General features: G+C 35.8%; 1 protein-coding gene across 2 annotated transcripts in view; it reads right to left on the reverse strand.

Annotated features, from left to right (window-relative positions):
• Positions 1 to 20,135, reverse strand: part of LOC105325123 (rho GTPase-activating protein 100F) — a 29,481-nt gene extending 9,346 nt beyond the window's left edge. The window contains exons 1-2 of one of the 2 annotated variants that reach the window (XM_011424518.4): positions 19,450 to 20,135; positions 1,973 to 3,455 (exon numbers count right to left, since the gene is read on the reverse strand). In XM_011424518.4, coding sequence (XP_011422820.3) covers positions 1,973 to 3,455; positions 19,450 to 19,515 — 1,549 coding nt within the window. In that variant the 5' untranslated portion in view covers positions 19,516 to 20,135. Of the gene's footprint in view, positions 1 to 1,972; positions 3,456 to 3,573; positions 3,729 to 19,449 lie in introns of those variants that run through there. The other variant, XM_011424519.3, reaches the window with a different exon arrangement.
• Between the last annotated feature and the right edge of the window lie 101 nt (positions 20,136 to 20,236).

Raw genomic sequence — 20,236 nt, forward strand, 5'->3', positions numbered from 1 at the left:
AAAGAGTTTTTACTTCTAGCCAGATGAATCATACCCAATGATCAAGTCCTGTGAAACAAAATATAGAAAAAAAACCCAGTCCGGATCGTTATTCCGGTTGTCTCATCACTAGATTAACGGACGTTTTTAAAGGATTGGGAATTTATTATTCCGTCAGTAATCAGTCAGCCGTTCCTTCAGAAGAGGCAGTGTTTTTATAAGTTACGTAATTAAACAATTTTTCTTAAGAATGTGTGCACGCTGCTGATTATATTGGTAAATGTATCTATGGTGTTAAATAATCAAGACCACTTATTGCATTGTAATGCAATCTAAATGCTTTGTTACCTGTACAAACAGTATATTGTCTTGAGTGGTTCTTAAAGTTGTCAGAACCAGTGAACGTTGTATTCGATACAGACTAGAAATACGTTAAACTTCAGTTAGACTGCGGGAAAACCTGCCACTGTCCGTGCAACGTTACACATTAAAACTGGCAAAAGTAATTAACAGTAATGGAATGAGTCCGAATTACACGATTGTGGTTTTTACGTGTTCATAGGCCTTGTCATGCTTGTTCATCAGATTTTATCTTTGAAATTGCGCGCATGTTTGATAAGACTGCATGTGTGAAAGTCCTATCGATTTTACTGCTGGCTCATCAACTTTGAGTAAGAAATTAATGAGTTTGGGTGAGTGAGGGGGTTACTTCTCGTATTGATTTGTCTTATTGCCGATAAAACGCAAATTATAACGGATCAAAACTAGAGGTGCCTTGGACACCGTCAAAATGACAGTTCTCCGTTGAACTTTGCATGATGAAACGTTTTGTTCGCTGAATTATGAAACTAACAGGGGAATAGATAAACACTGTTTGAAATTCTGTGTCGATCTGTTCAATTATCTCCCTTGTACTTCCTTTGAGTCCCAGCCAGACTGTCACATCACGCAAAACAATAACTTTCTCTCTTTGTGAATTGTCTTGTTTTTTCGTTAATAATAAATTGTTTTATCTGTCAATTGCATTTTAACAAACTGTTATTTGCACAATCCACATGCAGCACAAATAAACTAAAAGCATGCCGCAGATAGTTGCTGAGCATGTTCAGTTGATTATGAATAAGAGCATATATACCGCAAGTCTCTCGGGACTACAATTCAAAATATTCAATTATTCCGAAGTATGAAAACAATGAACCAGTATTATTTTTTATTGAATTACAATTCCAATACCCAGATCATGCGACGGAAAATCAAGAATCGGCGAGAGCGCTTTTGACTCTGAACATGAAATGCAATTGATGGGGAAAAAGAACTTTGAAGACTTTGTTCGATGACGATGAAATTCCCGCCGATATGTCTAAAAAAGAGACAATCGTTAATGCTGCATCAAAAAATATTACTGCTGTTAAAGAAATTTTAAAGTATTGTATAATTTTATTTTAAAATTTCCCAACATAGAGTAATTTGGGTTTTATTTAAAGTGAAACGAGGGAAAAAAATATATGTAATTTTGATAATATTTCCATGTAAGGTAGTTAAACATTACTCTAGAAATAACGAGGGAAACAAGTTAAATCAAGAGGAATAATGAATGCCGTCTGGTCCTAGACTGGCATTCCTCGTTATTGAATCTAAAAATCTGGCTGCTGAGTCTAAGGAGTTTATCCACCTCCAATCTGACTCCAATCGATGGCCGCCAGATTCGTCTACCGAGGGGGATTGACAGGATTAAGGGGCATTTGTACTCATCCCGGAACCAGCTGTTCGGCACCGGAAGTGGGCCAGCAGTTAACAGAGGAAAGATCTTAACTTAACTTAGGGACGATCTGCCAATTGTTTCTTTACAAAGCGAGTTTGTCCAGGAGTAACCCCCTTAAGGTTCTTTGATTAATAGGCTTAATATGACAGACCAGTATAGAAAAAAAGGTGAATGATTCATATCCTTTCAATACCATAATGGAACTGTTGTGGATCGATAATTTCTCATTACCTGTTTTGTCCCTGGATGTGGAGAGTTGGCGAGTCAGCTTACTCTGTTCTTCCTGAAGCTCTTGTGACAGAGTGTTAAATTTTTTTAACAGCTCTTCGAGTTCAGTGCTACCGCTGGACGGGATTTTGGGTATAGAATAAATGGGATCATCGTCACTAATTGCATTGGCGTAGGTTTCATAATCCGATGCAAAGCCCCGGGAATCAACCGGTATATATCCCCCACCTGAATGAGTATATAGTACTTCTGAGTCTGAATTGTAGCACTCGGGAGAGTGACTACGTTGTAGTCGACCGAATCTCGTTTTTGATTGAATCATTTCTTTCAGCCCACCGTGAAATCTTCGCGAAGCGTCATATCCGCGGTGTAAATCTACAGGCTGGCCACCGGCGTAGTACTCAGGGTTGCCACAGGGCTGATTTCGTTGATATTGTTGGGTATGGAAGGATTTGGCGGGAGATTTTGGTGTCGTCTGCGCTGTTAGACGTCTCGGAAGCCCTCCATCTGAATACATGTACCTCGCGTACTCTCGGTCACTTTGACTGCCATAATGGTTAGGGGAAAGGGTTGGACTGTTGTAATTGTCGGTTGGTTCATAAGCACTATCTGAAACATACCCTCGGTGGCCGTGGTAGTAACTCCTGTTGCCCGAGTCCACACTACGAGGGAGAGAACCGTCACTAGAATTCTCACTGTCTCCGTCGTCTGATAGAAGTTTAGCCTCCGCTCTGTGAGGTGATATGAAGATACTAGCATATTGTGATGAGGTAGGTCGAGAACGTCTAGCACCAAAAGGATCATGGCTGGGCGGGGTTCCATAGAAAGGGTACATATCCGGGCACTTTTCGGTTTCCTCTACCGCGTCAGCAGACGACGACCGGCCTCGTTTTAGAACCGCCACCGGTGGGTGTTGCTGTTCGGTTACAGCAAGAGATGGACAAGATGCATTTTTCTTGTTACCATTTTTTCTTGTTCTAATTTTCAAAGTCAACTTTTTAGGGATCGACATTAAAATTACAACATCATCTAGAGACATATTTTTCACCTCTTTCTTGTTTACCGAAAGAATTTCGTCACCAATATGCAACAAACCATTCGTTTCGGCCACTGTTCCCATCTGAATCCTCGAAATAAAAACTCCCTCAAACCTGTCGACCCCATTTCCCTCACGAATATAAAATCCCAGGGTTTGACCAGGCCGCTTCTTAATCTCCACAGTTTGCACAATGTACGAATCATCCATGACGATGTTTTTTATTCCCATATCAGGCGCTCCATTGTTTGAATTAGAACTCTTGGATCTTGAACCACTGCTAGGTGAATCCTCGTCAGGGGAGGAGCGTTCAGTGTGACTCCGTGATCGCTCTCTGTGCGTCGAGAATCTGGGATTCAGCTTCTCTTGTTTGTACCTGGCATCAGCTGACTTCTTGTTTTTTCCTGGTCTTAATCCAGATGTCCCTTGTGCCATGGAATCCTCGTCGTCCTGAAAATAGACATAACTCTGAAAACCAAGCGTCTCTTCTAAGTTATCATTGCAGGCAGCATTAGATTAATAATGTTCGAGCCCGATCAATAAACGGAAGTTTGCGCCAGCCATATACCTAAATAATTTTCACTCCACAAAAGAGTTCTCACAAGAACGGCAAACGTTATGCTTATGGAAAATATCTCTTGACATATTGATTGGTGACACCAACTCTTTTTTTTTAAATTATTTATTCGCGGGAATATTCAACAAATATGGCAATCGATGGAACAGTTAATATAGAAACACAAAAATGCATCGGTGTTCGCTCTAGCGCAACCACGTGGATTGTATTTGTCACGGCCGAGAAAGGTTGTATCTACATTGGTTTATGGGAGAAAATGACACTGTGGCTTCCATATTGATTAATGATAGAGTCGATAATTATAGAAACCGCCTCCCAGCAGGTTTTACGAGAATTCAATACATTGTGATTTTACTGAATGAACGGTGTACTGGTATCGAATTACGCTTCTAGAATGCTTAACTACGAAACATGCACTGTTGCAGTATAGCTTGCTTAGGTTATAAAAATTTAATTGAATTTCGATTTTTTGAAGACTCACCACCTTTGCAAGGTATCCAAATGTTTCATCACAGAGATTTTGTTTGTAGAGATCTATAGGAATAAACTAAAGACGTCAGCACGTGTAATCTATATTTCACACCTACTCCTGAAAAGCATTTCAAATTGACGTCATAGATATTGTTCTTTTTTTTTTTTAAGCACGAGGTTCCAAAATTAAATCAAGGCATTTAATTGATGGGGGTCCGTGTAGCCTCTCTTACTTTTCTAAATCAATTTCAGCCGAAGTCTATCACTAACGCTGGAGCTGAAAAAAACCCCGACTGAATTAGAGTCAAGACGTCTTTTGTGAAGATTTAGATGGATCTGAAAATTCTGAATAGGTACTTCGTGCCCTCTAAGAAAGCCGAGGTCCGAGGTCCATCTCGATTTATGAAGCGCCACGGCGCGACTTTTATTTGTGGGATCTGTGATCCAATTTCGTAATCTAATTTCGTATCGAAGATGGCATGTAACGAAATAAAACGTTTATGTCTCGAATTAACGAGTTCATAGATGGTGCCACTGGCCGAGTCGTTTTTTAGACGTTACGAGGAAATGCTCGGTAATTGCTATACCTCCCCGTGGTATAGCTATTGACAATCTGCGGGAGACAGTCCGGGAATATAAACTGTAATTTTAACATTATTCATGAGAAATGGTGTTTGCCGATGTTGATGCCGAAAATCGAATTAAATTTGGCATCGGACCATTGAGGAGGTGCTGTAGACATTGACATGTCTAACCATCCTCGTCTGAAGCCTGCATTCGACTTTCCCCGTTTATTGACCTTGAAGAATCAAAAAGGTGTGGGGAAAAACTTTAAAAAATTTCAGATACCTTAAATGTAATTTGATATCGATTTCATTTTTTTCATTCAGGTTTCATTTCCGCCTGAAAATATCGCTACATTACGTCTCATCTAAATCATCATTTTTTTTTAAAACTGAATTTGTCATGAATTTGCTTTGAGAATTTTTTAAGGAGGCATTCAATTCATGATTTTATCTGTTAAATACAATGCAAAAAAGATGACCGAATATCCCATGAGAGACAAATCGGGTCAGATATCAAGTAACACAGGAGAAACTGTTCTCGTTCCGTCCCAGGGTTCTATGTAGAGTGACGTAACAATTAATGCGTCACCCATATATTTGGCACTAAATGTTCGTCATAATTTCTCTGCTTTGCTTCTAATTTAAAATAGATGCATTCTAACACAGGGCCGCTTGACGAAATGATATTTTTTATGCTAGTAATATTCAGCACGAAATATAATGTAAACGAAATAATGTTTATAATTACACATACATGTACTCGGAAATGGGTCAACTTTTTCACAAGATACTGCACAGAAAAGCAAGAGCGCTGAAGAATCTCAGCATAAAATTTCCAGTGGTTTTACCCTTGATCTTTGATCTCGATAAGGAGTGTTAACTCTCTTTGAGACACCCGTGTACAAGTTCGATACCTGTCAAACAAAAGGCTCTCAATACAACTAACAGATAATATCTTCATATGACCAGTGCACTGTGACCTTTGACAATGTGACCTCAAAGTTAATAGTGCCCTTAGTTTCATGTCTGTCCAGCATAATAATCGGTCAACCTCTGTTCATCCTACTGATCTATAAGTGTAAAACAATAAGTCCTTGGTAATTAGTTAAAGCTAAGGGAATAAAAAACAAAATTCAGTGTAATTTCTAACTGTACCTTTAAGAGGGCTGTGTTACAACGCACTTCGAAAATTTTTTTTTGGCAAAGTGCGTGCGTTGCCACAAGGTCGGATAATCATAAAATTATCCATCATATTAAAAATTCAAATGAAGGAGATTTTTAGCCATAAACTATTATTCATTGAAGAAAAAACGATGGTATTAATTTTTCAATAGGACTTTTTCTTATATTCTTACGCAGAGCTCTTCTTCTAAAGGAGATCAATATGAGGGAAAAAATGGCTACGGCCATTCTGCTATTCTTTAGAAATAGAAAATATCATCACAATAGAGAGTTTTCAAGTACAAGTGCACGGTATATATTTTAAAAAAAACTCCTCGTGGTTTAATAGAGGAAACAAAACACCCAATAAAGCCCGTCTTTAGTCATCATTTCAACAGTTTTCGTGCGGTTTTCTCTTCTAGCAGCGATAGTTTTTTTATGCACTCACGGGCATTATGGGAACAATGGTTTTTTGAGAGTCTGTGCACATATTGGTTTATGTCTGACGATAAAATAACCCCGTCTTGTAATTATTTCCTTTGTCTTCGTGAGATATATTAGTCTGGCTTAGTTCTGTAGATTAAGAGTACAAATCATGCACATGATTGAGAGAGCAGCTCCAAGTTGCTTTTTTTTTTAAGAATGAGTGCGCCATAACGTTGCTAAGGTTAGACGAACAGGAAGATGTGTTTCGTTATACCCCAAACGCATCATAAACTTACAAAACTTGAGCTATCGATTCTTGTTCATAGAAATACCTGGGAGCGTTTAGCAGATCTTCAATCACATAATTCAAAGAAAGACAACCTAGTGAGCTCTATACAATGAACGAGGCACAGAAGTATTGGTTGCAATGCACTGCAAAGCAGCAAGAAGACCGAATCTAGTAACTTTCACACCCACACAAACTGAGGGATGCATTATTTATGTCATTGTTGAATGCATACACAAAAATTATTTTGACAACTTAGCTATACCGAAATGTGTTATCATAAAATTCGGTGTAAATTACATCGAGCTTTTTGTTCTACTAAATCTAGTACCACCAATTCATATACATGCACTGGCGGATTTAGAGCCCCCCTCCCTTTTGTGATCAATTTTTTTTTTTAAAATATATAAGACCTGTACAAAAAAAATGTCAAATCATTTTTTTTTTGTTATTCATCGGTCTTATAATATGTCAAGTTCAATACCTAGAATAGCTAATAAAAGTGTCTTAAAACACCTCAAAACCCGGGAGCCCCGGTCCCCTTTCAACAAATCCTGGATCCGCCACTGATATATGCACAAGATTTGTTATCATATTCGTTTTGTATGGTCTTGCATATCATTTTATGGATTGATGTCCCTCACCAATAAATAAACACCCCCATGCGTTTACATGTACTAATGTAAGGAAGCTCGACTAATCTAAGGAAGAGGTCAGCCGCTGAAGACGGCATGAATGTCTTCAACATCACAGGGACCTATAGTAATCATTAGGTCTACATGTATGGACCTATACTAATCATTAGGTCTACGTGTAGGAACCTATAGTAATCATTAGGTCTACGTGTAGGGACCTAGAGTAATCATTAGGTCTACATGTAGGGGCCTGTAGTAATCATTAGATCTACATGTAGGGACCTATAGTAATCATTATGTCTACATGTAGGGACCTATAGTAATCATTAGGTCTACATGTAGGAACCTATACTAATTATTAGGTCTACATGTAGGAACCTATACTAATTATTAGGTCTATGTGTAGGGACCTATAGTAATCATTAGGTCTACATGTAGGGACCTATAAAAATCATTAGGTCTACATGTAAGACCTATAGTAATCATTAGGTCTACATGTAGGAACCTATACTAATTATTAGGTCTACATGTAGGAACCTATAGTAATCATTAGGTCTACATGTAGGAACCTATAGTAATCATTAGGTCTACATGTAGGAACCTATAGTAATCATTAGGTCTACATGTAGAAACCTATAGTAATCATTAGGTCTGTATGTAGTGGCCTAGTGTAATCATTAGATCTACATGTAGGAACCTATAGTAATCATTAGGTCTACATGTAGGGACCTATAGTAATCATTAGGTCTGCATGTAGGGACCTATAGTAATCATTAGATCTACATGAATCTCTTCAACATCACAGGGGCCTATAGTAATCATTAGGTCTACATGTAGGAACCTATAGTAACATTTGGTCTACATGTAGGGACCTATAGTAATCATTAGGTCTACATGTAGGGTACGTTACTTTTGTTGCTCAGTGTAAAAGCTTTCGTATTAATGATTATATAATTTAAATTAATTCCTAAAGATTACCGATTTTGGTGATAAAATAGTTTAAAGTACTTTTGGACATACGAATCGCTGGAGTCTTAACCGAAGACAAGCCTAGTAAGTGTATTTAAGAGTCGAAAGACTTTTGAACCTCTAAAATTCGCAGAAGCTTTAACTGAATATAATATTTTACTATTACTTGCATGGGAGGAAAAAATCACCTAACAATATTCAGTAGCTGACAATTGCAAAAGTTGTGTGTAACTGTCATGCCAACAGGTACTGGCCAAAAGTTTCTGGTCTGCTAAATAGTCTAAGTACCCAACCCTGCTTTCTTGTAAGTAGGTGCAAGATAAGTGAAAAACATATATAAAGCTCCGGTAAATAAACAGCTGTCATGGAATCAGGATTCGATTCCCAAGAGGTAGAATCGGGTATTTCTGACTGAAAGAACCTAAACTAAACGACCGGAGACAGAAAGTAGCATACATAATTTAAGACTGCCTTGGTTACTTTTCTTGGTGCTAATGGAATCATTAAAATTGCCTACGATGTCTTAACAAGATAAAGAGCTGTGTCGAATACGTCATATATGTTCTAATTAGATGGCCATTGAAAAAGTATAAACAATGGTCTTCTAAAATTAATATTAGACATGTGAAAGGTTATAAAATATATTGTTAAATTAAAGGTAACTTTATAAGTAAGTATCATTGTAGAAAAACAAAAAGAAAAGTGTGGTTGTCAACAAGAGAGCCATAAATATTGTTCAAACGGCCATTAATAGGTACATCTCGACAGGCCATTGACCTTGATATACAGAGACTCGAGTACAACTTTCATGCTGCTAACCAATTAAAGTTTCCACACACGAAACCGAGGAGGGGTTTAAGCTGTTTTATAGAGACAGGGCGAAACTTGCGTGAATAATTGATTAACCTTCAACTAAACGTCTGCTGTGGAATAACTGATGGCTTGGCATTATTTCCCGTGTTTTCTTGAGATCGATACTCGGTGCTGGGGACACAGTCCTTGGTCGACGATGACCAGACGACTCAAACTCGGCGGGCATTGATTGAAGGAAACGCTTCATCTCTGTGACACTTGGAAACTTCTGCGATCAAAGAAAGATCTTAGGCTGCTTTGTAACGTTCAACCAAATATAAAAAGTTTTCTGAAAACGTAAGCATTTTGCCAGGTTTGAAAAAAAGATGATCTCTTAACAGAATATGTCCATCTAAAATAGTTTGCGCTTCAGGTCAGTGACACTTAGACTTCAACGAGACAATTGTATTCAATCAACTGAAGATTTTATAAGTCCAAATTATGTACACAACCCTTCCTCCAAAATGTTCTATTCCCAAAAATGTTTTCACTTTTTACATTTTTTCATAATTATTGTCTCTATACCATTTTGTTTAATTTTATCCAATCAGTATAAGTACACAAATGTTTTTTTTCAACGCGCAGGCCCAAACGCTTCTAATGTAAGTTAATGAAAGGATTTTGTAGTCAGTGAGGAATTTCATGTAAATATAACATGATATTAGTACAAGTAGATACTACAGTAACATGTAGGCCTATAGTTCTTATTTTACATTAACTGAAATATATCTGGTTTTAAAAAATGTCCTTGACATCATTCGCAGTATTAGAAACAAAGTAGCAAATCTTAATACAATAGTACACGACTAAGACTGGTTTGAAAAAATGATAATAATTATCTTTCAAATTACTTCGACAGGACTGGTTTGCACCAATTGTATATCTTGAAAGTTCGTACAAAAATGTGAAAAAGTTTATTTATTGGTTTGTTTTTTTAAAAATCCAGAATCTCCAATAATATCTTCCTAAAGCTCGGTCAAAGACCTTTGATATTCATCAAGCCCATCATCTAAGTTGGACCGTGACCTTTCCAGAGCAATCGTGTAAATATTGCACCACCATTACATCAATAAATTGGTCAAACGTATGCATAATTGTACAACATATATAATCACTTCTTGGCAGTCTTTTCTTTGATGTATTTTAGGCATGTCACACATAGCTAACGGTCTTTCAGAAAAGCAGATTACTTTTTTATTGATACTAGTAGGCTATTGATGTCTTTGTCCAAGATAAGGTTAATTTTGGAAAACACCTACGGGCATATGCATCATACCAGCAACGATCAGTGACAGTCGTATTAAAAGATGGCGGAGTTTTCTTGATACTGGTGTTTCGTTGTCTGTATTGGCATCAAAGCACGCTTTTGTTAGTTTTAATTAAACAGAAAGTTTAGGAATGGCATCTTCCATGTTATGAAATCGGCTCCATCATTTATTTTGGTTTCATATAACCTGTGAAGAAGTTTAACGAGAGTCTGCCTACAGATTGCCCAAACAGTTTTTAACATTGCACTGAAAACTCCTTAACTTTGAGAGAAAAAAACACTTTTTATACAAAATTCCAAAAATAGAAATAAGATAAATTTAAAAGAAATAAACATGGCTGATGGATTTTTTAATAATTGTAAAATAAGAGAACATCAGTCGTGCCTACATCTTAAATGAACGTCTATTCCTGTCTTTAATCAATTGTCTGCAGTGAAAATTTTATATAACACGTTTTACAGTTTCCTCGCATTAAAACCACAAGAAATCTTTGAAAAGTCTATAAAAAGTCCACCTACACCTATACTATCGAATATTCCTCATCAACCTTCAATGTTTAATGGAAGAACGTCAATGATACCAACACACTTTCACTTTTTAAATAATGCAAGTGATGAGAAAAGATATTCTATTTAATATATCTACAATGACTGACTTTTGACGTTAGATCATCGTAAACGGATATTGCAGGAAAGGTTTGAAGTCTTGGAACTGTGACCGTAACGTAAAAGTTTGACGCATCATAACGCATCTACGTATACCTAAAATCGATTGAATTATATATGAACGTATCATTAAACTCGACAATTCAGCGTTCCTAGGCCTTGAAGACCAAGAATTAGTTTAGATGTTGGTTTTGGTAAGTACGTAGGGAGCACCTGTCTGACTCAGTAGTCATATGTATTAGGTCAGTGGCCAAAACGTCGCTCAATAACTTACTATAACTTACTTTGATAAGCAAGTGCAGCTTAGTAAATTTATACTTTTTAAAAGAATCTCCAAATACAAAATATGTTTGGTAGTAAACAATGCTCGATAACTTAAATCAATTAATTATTTATTAATATTATAAATGTCAGCAAACATATTGTAATCTTGTGTTTTGCTTCATAATCATGGCATACATTTAAGACTTAAGGTCAGTAGTAACATGGATGCCTTTCATACTTGAGATGAATAGATCAATCTTTCAATTTGTCTCTCTTAATTTGATAGAAATATCCACATTCGCTTCTTTACCATTAAAATTTAGTTTGGTTAACACGCCTTTATGTTTACATATCCATGTTCAGATTACTTTTTCCTCGATTTCTTAACAAAATACATGTATTTATACTTGAGGTTTACTATGGAAGGATTATTTCGTAATCGATCAAAACATTTTAGCAGATTTTAGCAGGCTAAATAGTAAGCAAATTACTCAGTAGACTTACTTTTAAATTTTAGATGCTTTCTTTTCAATTATAAAGTTTAATCTAAGTAAGAAGATTTGCAAAATTTATGATATTTTCCTAAAACTCTAGACAAAGCTTTTCTTTTTAATAAGATTCATGTAATCCAGAAAATAACCAACCAACCCCCTTTATAACATGGAATGCACAGATTGACCGTTAGACTTCCAAATGGTTATGGTAACTTCCAGTGCGGTAGAACTGCCTCGTAATTCTATGTAATGTACTGATCGACCACAACCATAGTTTTTTTTATTCTTTTATGCTCGCTTAATATAAATAATTAAAAGAGATTCCAAGAGAGATGAAATTATAAAGAGAGAGAAGTTTTCGTTCTTCTTTCATACCGTCTATGAAGGGAGCGATCATTACAAGCAAAAATGACATTACCCACAGTTCGTTGTGGGGGGGGGGGTGTTTTTTGGTTGTTTTTTGGTTGTTGTTTTTTTTTTTGCAATGCAATGCATGTTACAACCATGCCCGCATGAGCCACCAAAGAAAGTAATATCTATATAAAGTATGAAGAAAGCAAGATATTAGCATTTTGATATGATCGGCAAATTTCTAAAATAATTGATTTCATAAACGAAAACACTAGGCTGCTCTTCAAACAATCTGCGTTTAAGGCTAACGACTTTTTACAATATCATAAGACAATAGAATAGCACTAAAAATGGTTACGTGGACTTATCATATATATTTTACAGCTACAGTGCGTCGCATTAATGTATTTATTCATCAAAGTGTCACAATGTGCCCCTCCAGCGAGCACGGCGCTGGAAGTGAGTGCAATTATCTGTGTTTAAGTCGGTATAGGTCCGAGAGACACATCTTTGTCAAGTCTTTGAGGCCAGAGTAAGTAGCTGAATCAAATATTTGCGTGCCGCAGCTAATTTGATCTACAAAAATCAGGAACGAAACTATATTTTTTTCCCAAAGAGTAATAATTGGTTAGCTTATATTGATTTTTTTTTAAAGTTGAATAACGAACATTAGTTTGATTGTCGGTAATATGTTTTTATTTCATCATGACGAGTGGTGTTTTTAGTATTACACTAATTTTAACGTTCAGCATTTACAAGGATGTTCATTGTACTCAGCTTAATTGACTTAACTGAAGGGTTTTCACATCGCGATTTGCCAATATTTATTTCCAATTGTATAAAAGAAATAAAGAATCATTCTTCGGGTATTATGAGATGACCATTATGGTCGGGGCGTGCTCAAATCCAATAAACTCCGACAGATTTATCACGCCCCGAACCTAACGTTTTCCTTATAATATTAAAGAATGATTCCTTTTTACTTATGTTTATATAATTGTAAGCCTTCATACGATTAAATGTTAAATTATTGATATTTGTACGTAACTTTCATTTAATATAATCATGCATACCCCGCGTGCGCCACAACAGTACGTCAGGTGCGTCATTGATGAAATGTATTGAACTATTCATTAGAAATTTGATTCATAGCTTTATTGCCGACAAAAATACTGAAAATGTCAATATTTGTACATACAGTGTCACTGATATATCTGATCATTTCTTAAGCATCAATAAAACAAATATCTTTTCCGAAATTGTTATTTCCATACGGTATATTTCTTCAAGTTTATGTATCATCTTTAAGATGGAACACGTTTTTAAGATGGTACTATACAATCACATATGCATTTATCAATATACATGTATATTTACATTTTCCAGTGTCTTTGCCTGTGATAACATTACATATCGATTTTGTACTATAAAACCCATAACCTAAAATGACGTATAATTGAAGCGCCAGCGGGGTTTGCTTATTTATATTTGAATATTTAATCATACAATGACTTAAAATAATATAGATACATGTATAAGTACTGTAATAAAGATTCTTTGAATATTATGAGGTGATAATTTCGGTCGGAGCGTTATCAAATCTATCATAAAGCCCCTCGGACTTTATGACAATGACAATGACGATTTCTTCATTCTCTGAACTGCATAAATAACAGTGTTGAGAAAAACCAATTGAACAATAATACATACATTGCATGCATTGGAGAGTGCCAATACAAAAGTGAAAAAAAAGGAAAAAGGAAAAAAAGTATGATTAGAAATTAACCTAGAGAGCTAACTCTCTCAATTATAACTTTAATGAATTTACACAGATTAATCAACAATTTCTTAATATTAGTATTAAAGAGTAAAAAAAAAAGTTTTTGAAATTTGTAAACATTTGGTTGTGTATAGAAGTATGAAGGTATGTATAAACTCTCCTATCTCAATACAGTTACATATGGTACATATACGGTTTTCACGAGGTATATCATACCATCTACCTCGTTCTATAGGCAATTTAGCATTACTTGTTCTAAAAGTACAAAAAGATTTATTTTATTATTGAATTTGATGACGCCCCAACCGAAATTATCACCTCATAATACTCAAAGGATGATTCCTTATTCCATATATACATCGATTTTCAGAAAACTACACCTTAGATGGCTGTATAAATGTTATATTGATAAAGGAATGATTTTCAAGCACAATGTAATTATTTAACCTACATGACACCCTCACCCACCTACCCCCACTAAATCGCTTTGAAATAAATATTTTTTTCGGGGGGGGGGGGGGCAATACAAACTTTAAATTCAAAATGTAGAGTAAACAACAATTGCAAAGGAACTGTAGAGTAGAGTACAGATTCATTTTGAATGGGAAAATTCTACATGTATATTCCCTTGGTTGCGTGGCCTTGTGTGCTTTTATTTTCAGCGTTAAAAAATCCCTCAGGAGTATCAAAATGCATTTTCCATACATGATGTTGGCTTTACATTTTTTAATAATGAATTTCAAATTACGAAATAGTTTTGCAGAAATTGGCTAGACTGAAAACAAATAAAGTTTTATAAGGAAACAGAAAATAAAAAGCTTCTTGATGACATAATTTATAAGAAATCGTAGCTACTGGATAAAGGTGTGTTGAGGGTTAATAAAATATCGCATATTTAACAGCACTTGGTTTTGTTTCTACATTTCATAAATTAAATATGCAGCAATAATGCAAGAAATGTAAAAGATTACCGAAGGTTTTTTTAACAGGGAGAGATATACAAAATCAGTGGGGGTTTTTTCATTTAATTTGAGAAAAAAATACCGAGCAGTCTATCTTCAACGCAGCGTCATTAAAAAAAAAGTAATTACGCCACAGTGATTAATTTAAAAAGGTCTACTGGCAGTATGTCCCTAGTGCGTTTGTTTCTACGCTACAAAACGTAATGTCAGGGTTTAATGTCGCCTGTAAAAAAACAATATAGGTTTAATACATTTAGTTATCCGCATTAATTGGCTTCTTTTAAATGTAAATATTCATTAGTATTATTACTAATTCATGTTACCAATCCTTGAAAAAGAAAAAGGATGAGAAAATGGAGTTTTTACGAGTATTTTTTTCTACTTTGACCCTGATCTACAAATGAAAAGAGCATCAACTATTCTTTTTTTCAATTTGAATTAATGGCTGAAGCATCAATCAATCAAGTGTTGAATATCAGCAAAAATCTCTTATAATTGCGTTCTCAAACACTGTAGAATCCAAAGTAGCACTACGAAGACCTTGACAAGATTACCGTCAAACAAAACATGCCATGGAGCAGGTTCGCTCTAATGCAGTAGCTGGCCTTTTGAGAAGACCTCGTTACACAATCAGCTTAAAACTTTGTCATCCTCTATCATTGGTAATTGTCGGAACATGCAATTCATTTGCAGGAGCTGTGTAATGCTTCGGTATGATTGATACCCGCGGGACGCCATTGACATTTGTGGGCTTAATCATACATCGTCTGTTGTAACCTTGTACACTCTAAAGCTGCACTCTACGTCTGGTGCAGAACGTCTACAAATATCTGCTGACGCGTGGTTTCTGTGGAGTAAGGTGGTGGTCAGCTGAAGATCAAATATCCCCTCGCTAAACAACCAACATGTACTTAATTAGATGTACTGCCAGTGTGTATTAATTAATTGTGTCTATTGATTTGTCATAAATCTTATGACACCGGCAATTCCGTTGTTCAAATGTTGACTCGCTAAACAATTAATATATGTTATAAACATTACTCGATCAATTTAAATTAAAAAACAATTATGCTTTTGGTCTGAAAAATCTCGGATGGACAAAACAGGTCGTCTATGATCTGAATTTTTTCAGACCGGAAGCTACAGACCGGAAGCTGTATGTGTAGTTTTGGTGATGTTTCTACAAAACTATATATCTTTATGCAAATATGTGTACTATCATCAATATTCTGTAGGAGTAAAAAAAAAATGATTCTGTGGTTCTAGCTATAAATTATCACAAATTGGATGATAGTATGGTAATGGTGTTCACATCATCAATATGAAAATGTATGGATGTTTGCACAGGTAACGTTCAATAATGATAAAGGCATAAAGTGTATTATTGGGTAAACAAAATGACATAAGGTAAAACAAATTTTATATTAAAATACGTGGATCGTTAAATGCAAGTTATCACAAGCTAGCTCTTAAAGGTGAAATGTTAAAAGTATGATGTTAAAGGTCAGATATCACAGATAAGATATTACAGATTAGATGTTAAATTGATGCGTGCGATATCATATGTGAGTGACGCGGGAAAGGTGAGGATATTTAAAAGGTCAAATGAGACTTAGAAATGATATGATCAGGTGAAATTATAAGGTGATTTGTGGGATAAAGCAAGATGCTTTCAATGAGAGGTGAAAAGTGGGTGTGAGAGGCTAAAATTGGCTGAAAGGGGAATGATTATGAAATTGGGCCTATTACAGAATGTAATATAATAGATGGTGGGAGTACCTCGGGTACATTTCTATACGATGAGCGTCAATGTAAGAAAAAAAAGTGGTGCTTTTCATTTAAGTATTTAATTGGTATAAAAAGAAGAAATATATACCAGTCTGATTGATTTCTTGGCGAACGCGTTTATGACGGTTCAACCTTTAACATCGTTACCATTTATAACAATTGTACGTTCTACACCGTTACCGTTTATCACAAGTGAACGTTTTGACGTTTATTACGAATATATGTTTTACAACTTTAACGTAAATTACGACTGTACGTTTTACAACGTTAACCTTTATTACGAATATATATTTTACAACGTTAACGTAAATTACGAGTGTACGTTTTACAATGTTTACATTTACAACCTTTATTACGAATATAATTTTGTTTTACAACGTTAACGTTAATTACGAGCTTACTTTATTACAATGTTAACATTGTACGTATTACAACATTAACATTTTTAACGAGTTTACGTTTCTACACTGTTTACGCTTATTACGAGTGGACGTTTTTACAATGTACGTTTTACAACGGTTTTACGAATGTATGTTGGATAAATTTAACAAAGTTAATGTTAATTACATGTATTTGGTATACATTGTTATCGAGTGTACATGTTTTATCAGTAAACGGATAACAACATAAACGATTGTACGTTTATTTCAAGTATACGTCTAAGTGTATTACAAGTATATGGTCAACGTCTGGGAAACACTTCCGTCACGTGCATGACTTACACTGAGGCATCACTTGCCTGTTGTGCACATAAGGATTACAGCTACATAACTTATAAACTGAACGTAGCCTTGCATTGAATGTCTCCGGCATGCACAAACTTTAAGTTAGCAATATACGTGCAAAAAATCATACTACGAGTGCACGTTTATTACGTTTTATTTAGACGTGATTTATAAAGTTAGCGAGAGTGACTAACAATTGATAAAATGGAGGTTAACATTTGAAGAAAACTATGGTGGATATGAAAAACGTCAGTCGTTCTAATGATAGTAATTAACTGAAATGATGAATCTTTGGAAAAGAGATTGTGAAGTGAAACGTCTTTATTTATGTTGTGTGTATTGCATCTAAAAAATATATTCGTCATTAGTTCTATCAAACAAGGCTTTAGATTTATTGCATTTCTGTACCAAATACGCAAATACATAAACATATATCGCTGACACAAAGGATAGCTCCTGAAAGTGATATAAAATATGTAAAGGTTTCTCAGATGAATGACGATGCACGTAAATTGTTCAACGATGACTGTGTCTGAACAGGTATAAACCTCATCTACATTTACAGCACATTAAGGTGGAATAACACATCATTACAAAATGGCTGACCGCTGATCGAAACGACATTTCGTTTTATTCAAAGGATTTTATGAACTGAAACATGTATTTTACTCCATAGCCGAGTAAATAAAGTGTCGGACTTGTGATCCGTACAACCCGAGTTCGAATCCCGCAGGGGCTTTTGTTGTTACTTACTTGAACAATTATTTTAGATATTCGTTTTTTATCCTCAAACTGCAAATTTTTTGCTTATTTTACATTTGTACAGTTTATGTATCATCATATCTTTCATTATCAAAATAATTCCTGTTAATTTGAGTGACTTTTTCCAGGTGTGTTATTCCACCTTAAAACATACAAGTATGCAAGGAGGAATTATATACATGAATGAACAAGATACCGATAAAACATATATATCTAGGTATCAATCATGCTCATTTTAGGTCGTTTTTTACGTGAAGTACAATGCCATAAAATAGTGGACGGAAATGTAGCCATATTCTAAGCGTCTCTGTACAGAAGAAATCGGACGCGGGGGAGCACTAACAATTCTCCCTTAGCTATGATGTACATGGAAATAATGTCACGTCGAAACCCCGGCGAGTCACAAAGAGGGTTTAGCTTTCAAAAGACGGTAGAAATATGGGAGATGAGTGAGTGCTTGTCGAGGAGCGAGATCAATTGGATCCCGGAAATGCTTAGAAGGGCTCATTGGTATAACACTGTGGATCGCTGCTCTCTCACCATTCTCACTGTATTCCATCAAAGAACAAAAAGATGGCATGATTCAAAGAGTCATATGACATATATATGACATTCGCATTCATTTATTTGATTTACTTCTGTTTATTAGCTTTGAAATAAAATTCCCCGGAAAAAATAATTTCTGCGAGTCATAGAGTGAAAAAATCAGCTTTTGTGAAAGGGTTTCACATTATGACCGTAAAACATAAGGTTATAAATCAAATATATGTAGTTATAGTTGATTGTCCACAGAAACTTTGTTTTTAATAATAAAAAACGCTTTGATCCGGAGATCCTATCGCTTCTTAGCTTTGCACTACCGGTCAAATAGAAAAGAGATGTTCCGACTGCCCCCTACTTCGTAATCAGAAATCGGTCAGTATAGTGAAGCTGTATCGATTTACGGAATTCTGTTATTCCATAGTGTTGATGTGCTGGGCTAAATAATGTCCTAATTGGAGCGTTATCCTTTTAAGTCATTTTAAATATGCATTGATTTCGATGTAAGTTACAGGACAAAAGAGTGTTCGCGTGGATCATTTTCATAAATTTACAGTGTGGCACGGAAAAGTGAGAAAACAAAAGCCTCCCTTGCGGGCCTGGGGAAACGTGCAAGCCACGATTCCGTGGGGAGCTGGTCCTACTTCGGTGCTCCATCCCCGTGTAATAATCAATGTTATAAATTCCGACAGATTTTTAGCCAAGCTGTTGGTATACTCTAACGATATTCCAAAACATGTACGCCTGGATCTAATTTTTACGATATTTTTCATCTTTAAAAAAGTCAAGTCTGTGTACAAATATGAATGCTTGAATATATACCACATCAGTTCCTTTGGGTATAATTGCTATATTGTGATTCCTTAGCTAGATGACACCACGTGACTTTTAAAAGTACTCACCCGTGAAGTTCCACAGCACAACATTACAGCTTTCCTGATGATCTCCGAAATCCACAAGAGACGCATGGGGGCGAGGAGACATTCCGTCTTCAAACAACCCTCCACCCACCTCCCTATCTCCACTCCTAGCCGCGGTGGTCCACTAATAGATTTATCCTTGCCTTATAACTCGCTGTATCTCAGACAGCAAAAATTTAACGGTTACTGCTCTTCCAAATCAATCGTTCCTTTTTCCCATAGAAAGCACAAGTAATGATTATTGCACTTATCAAGTAACGGCTTATAATGAACTTCTCGCGAATACTTTACAACCGTGTCGCTGTGGTAGATCATGTTTCCATGGTCTCACGTTAGCAGGAATGCACGGACTCCGCTGGACTCCATACTGTCAGCATCCTGCGGGGTAGAGACTGGAGCCCTGCGGCTAGAACCATGTCCCCAATCTCCAGTAATCTTGTGTGGATCAATTATAATTCTGTCGCCACAACGTACACACAATTTAGTAATACTTATTACAAATATCGATTTCCAGTTTCTATGGTAACTATGCAAGTTTGATCACAGGTTAATAAAGTCATAAGCCCGCTACCTAAATGTCGCTCATCAACAAGCATTCACAACACCAAGGAGCCTCGCCAACTACACCGGAAGTCGGGTACACGTTTGGTTTCGCGAACAAGAAAAATTTATCGAAGATTTGGCGGGAGAAAATGAGCACAGCGGCTAACATTGCTTCGATTTAGCATCAAGAGGGATGGATGATCAAATAGAAGTTTTCAGATATAAC

This window comes from Magallana gigas, chromosome 7, assembly GCF_963853765.1.
Source record: "Magallana gigas chromosome 7, xbMagGiga1.1, whole genome shotgun sequence".
Lineage (NCBI taxonomy): Eukaryota > Metazoa > Mollusca > Bivalvia > Ostreida > Ostreidae > Magallana > Magallana gigas.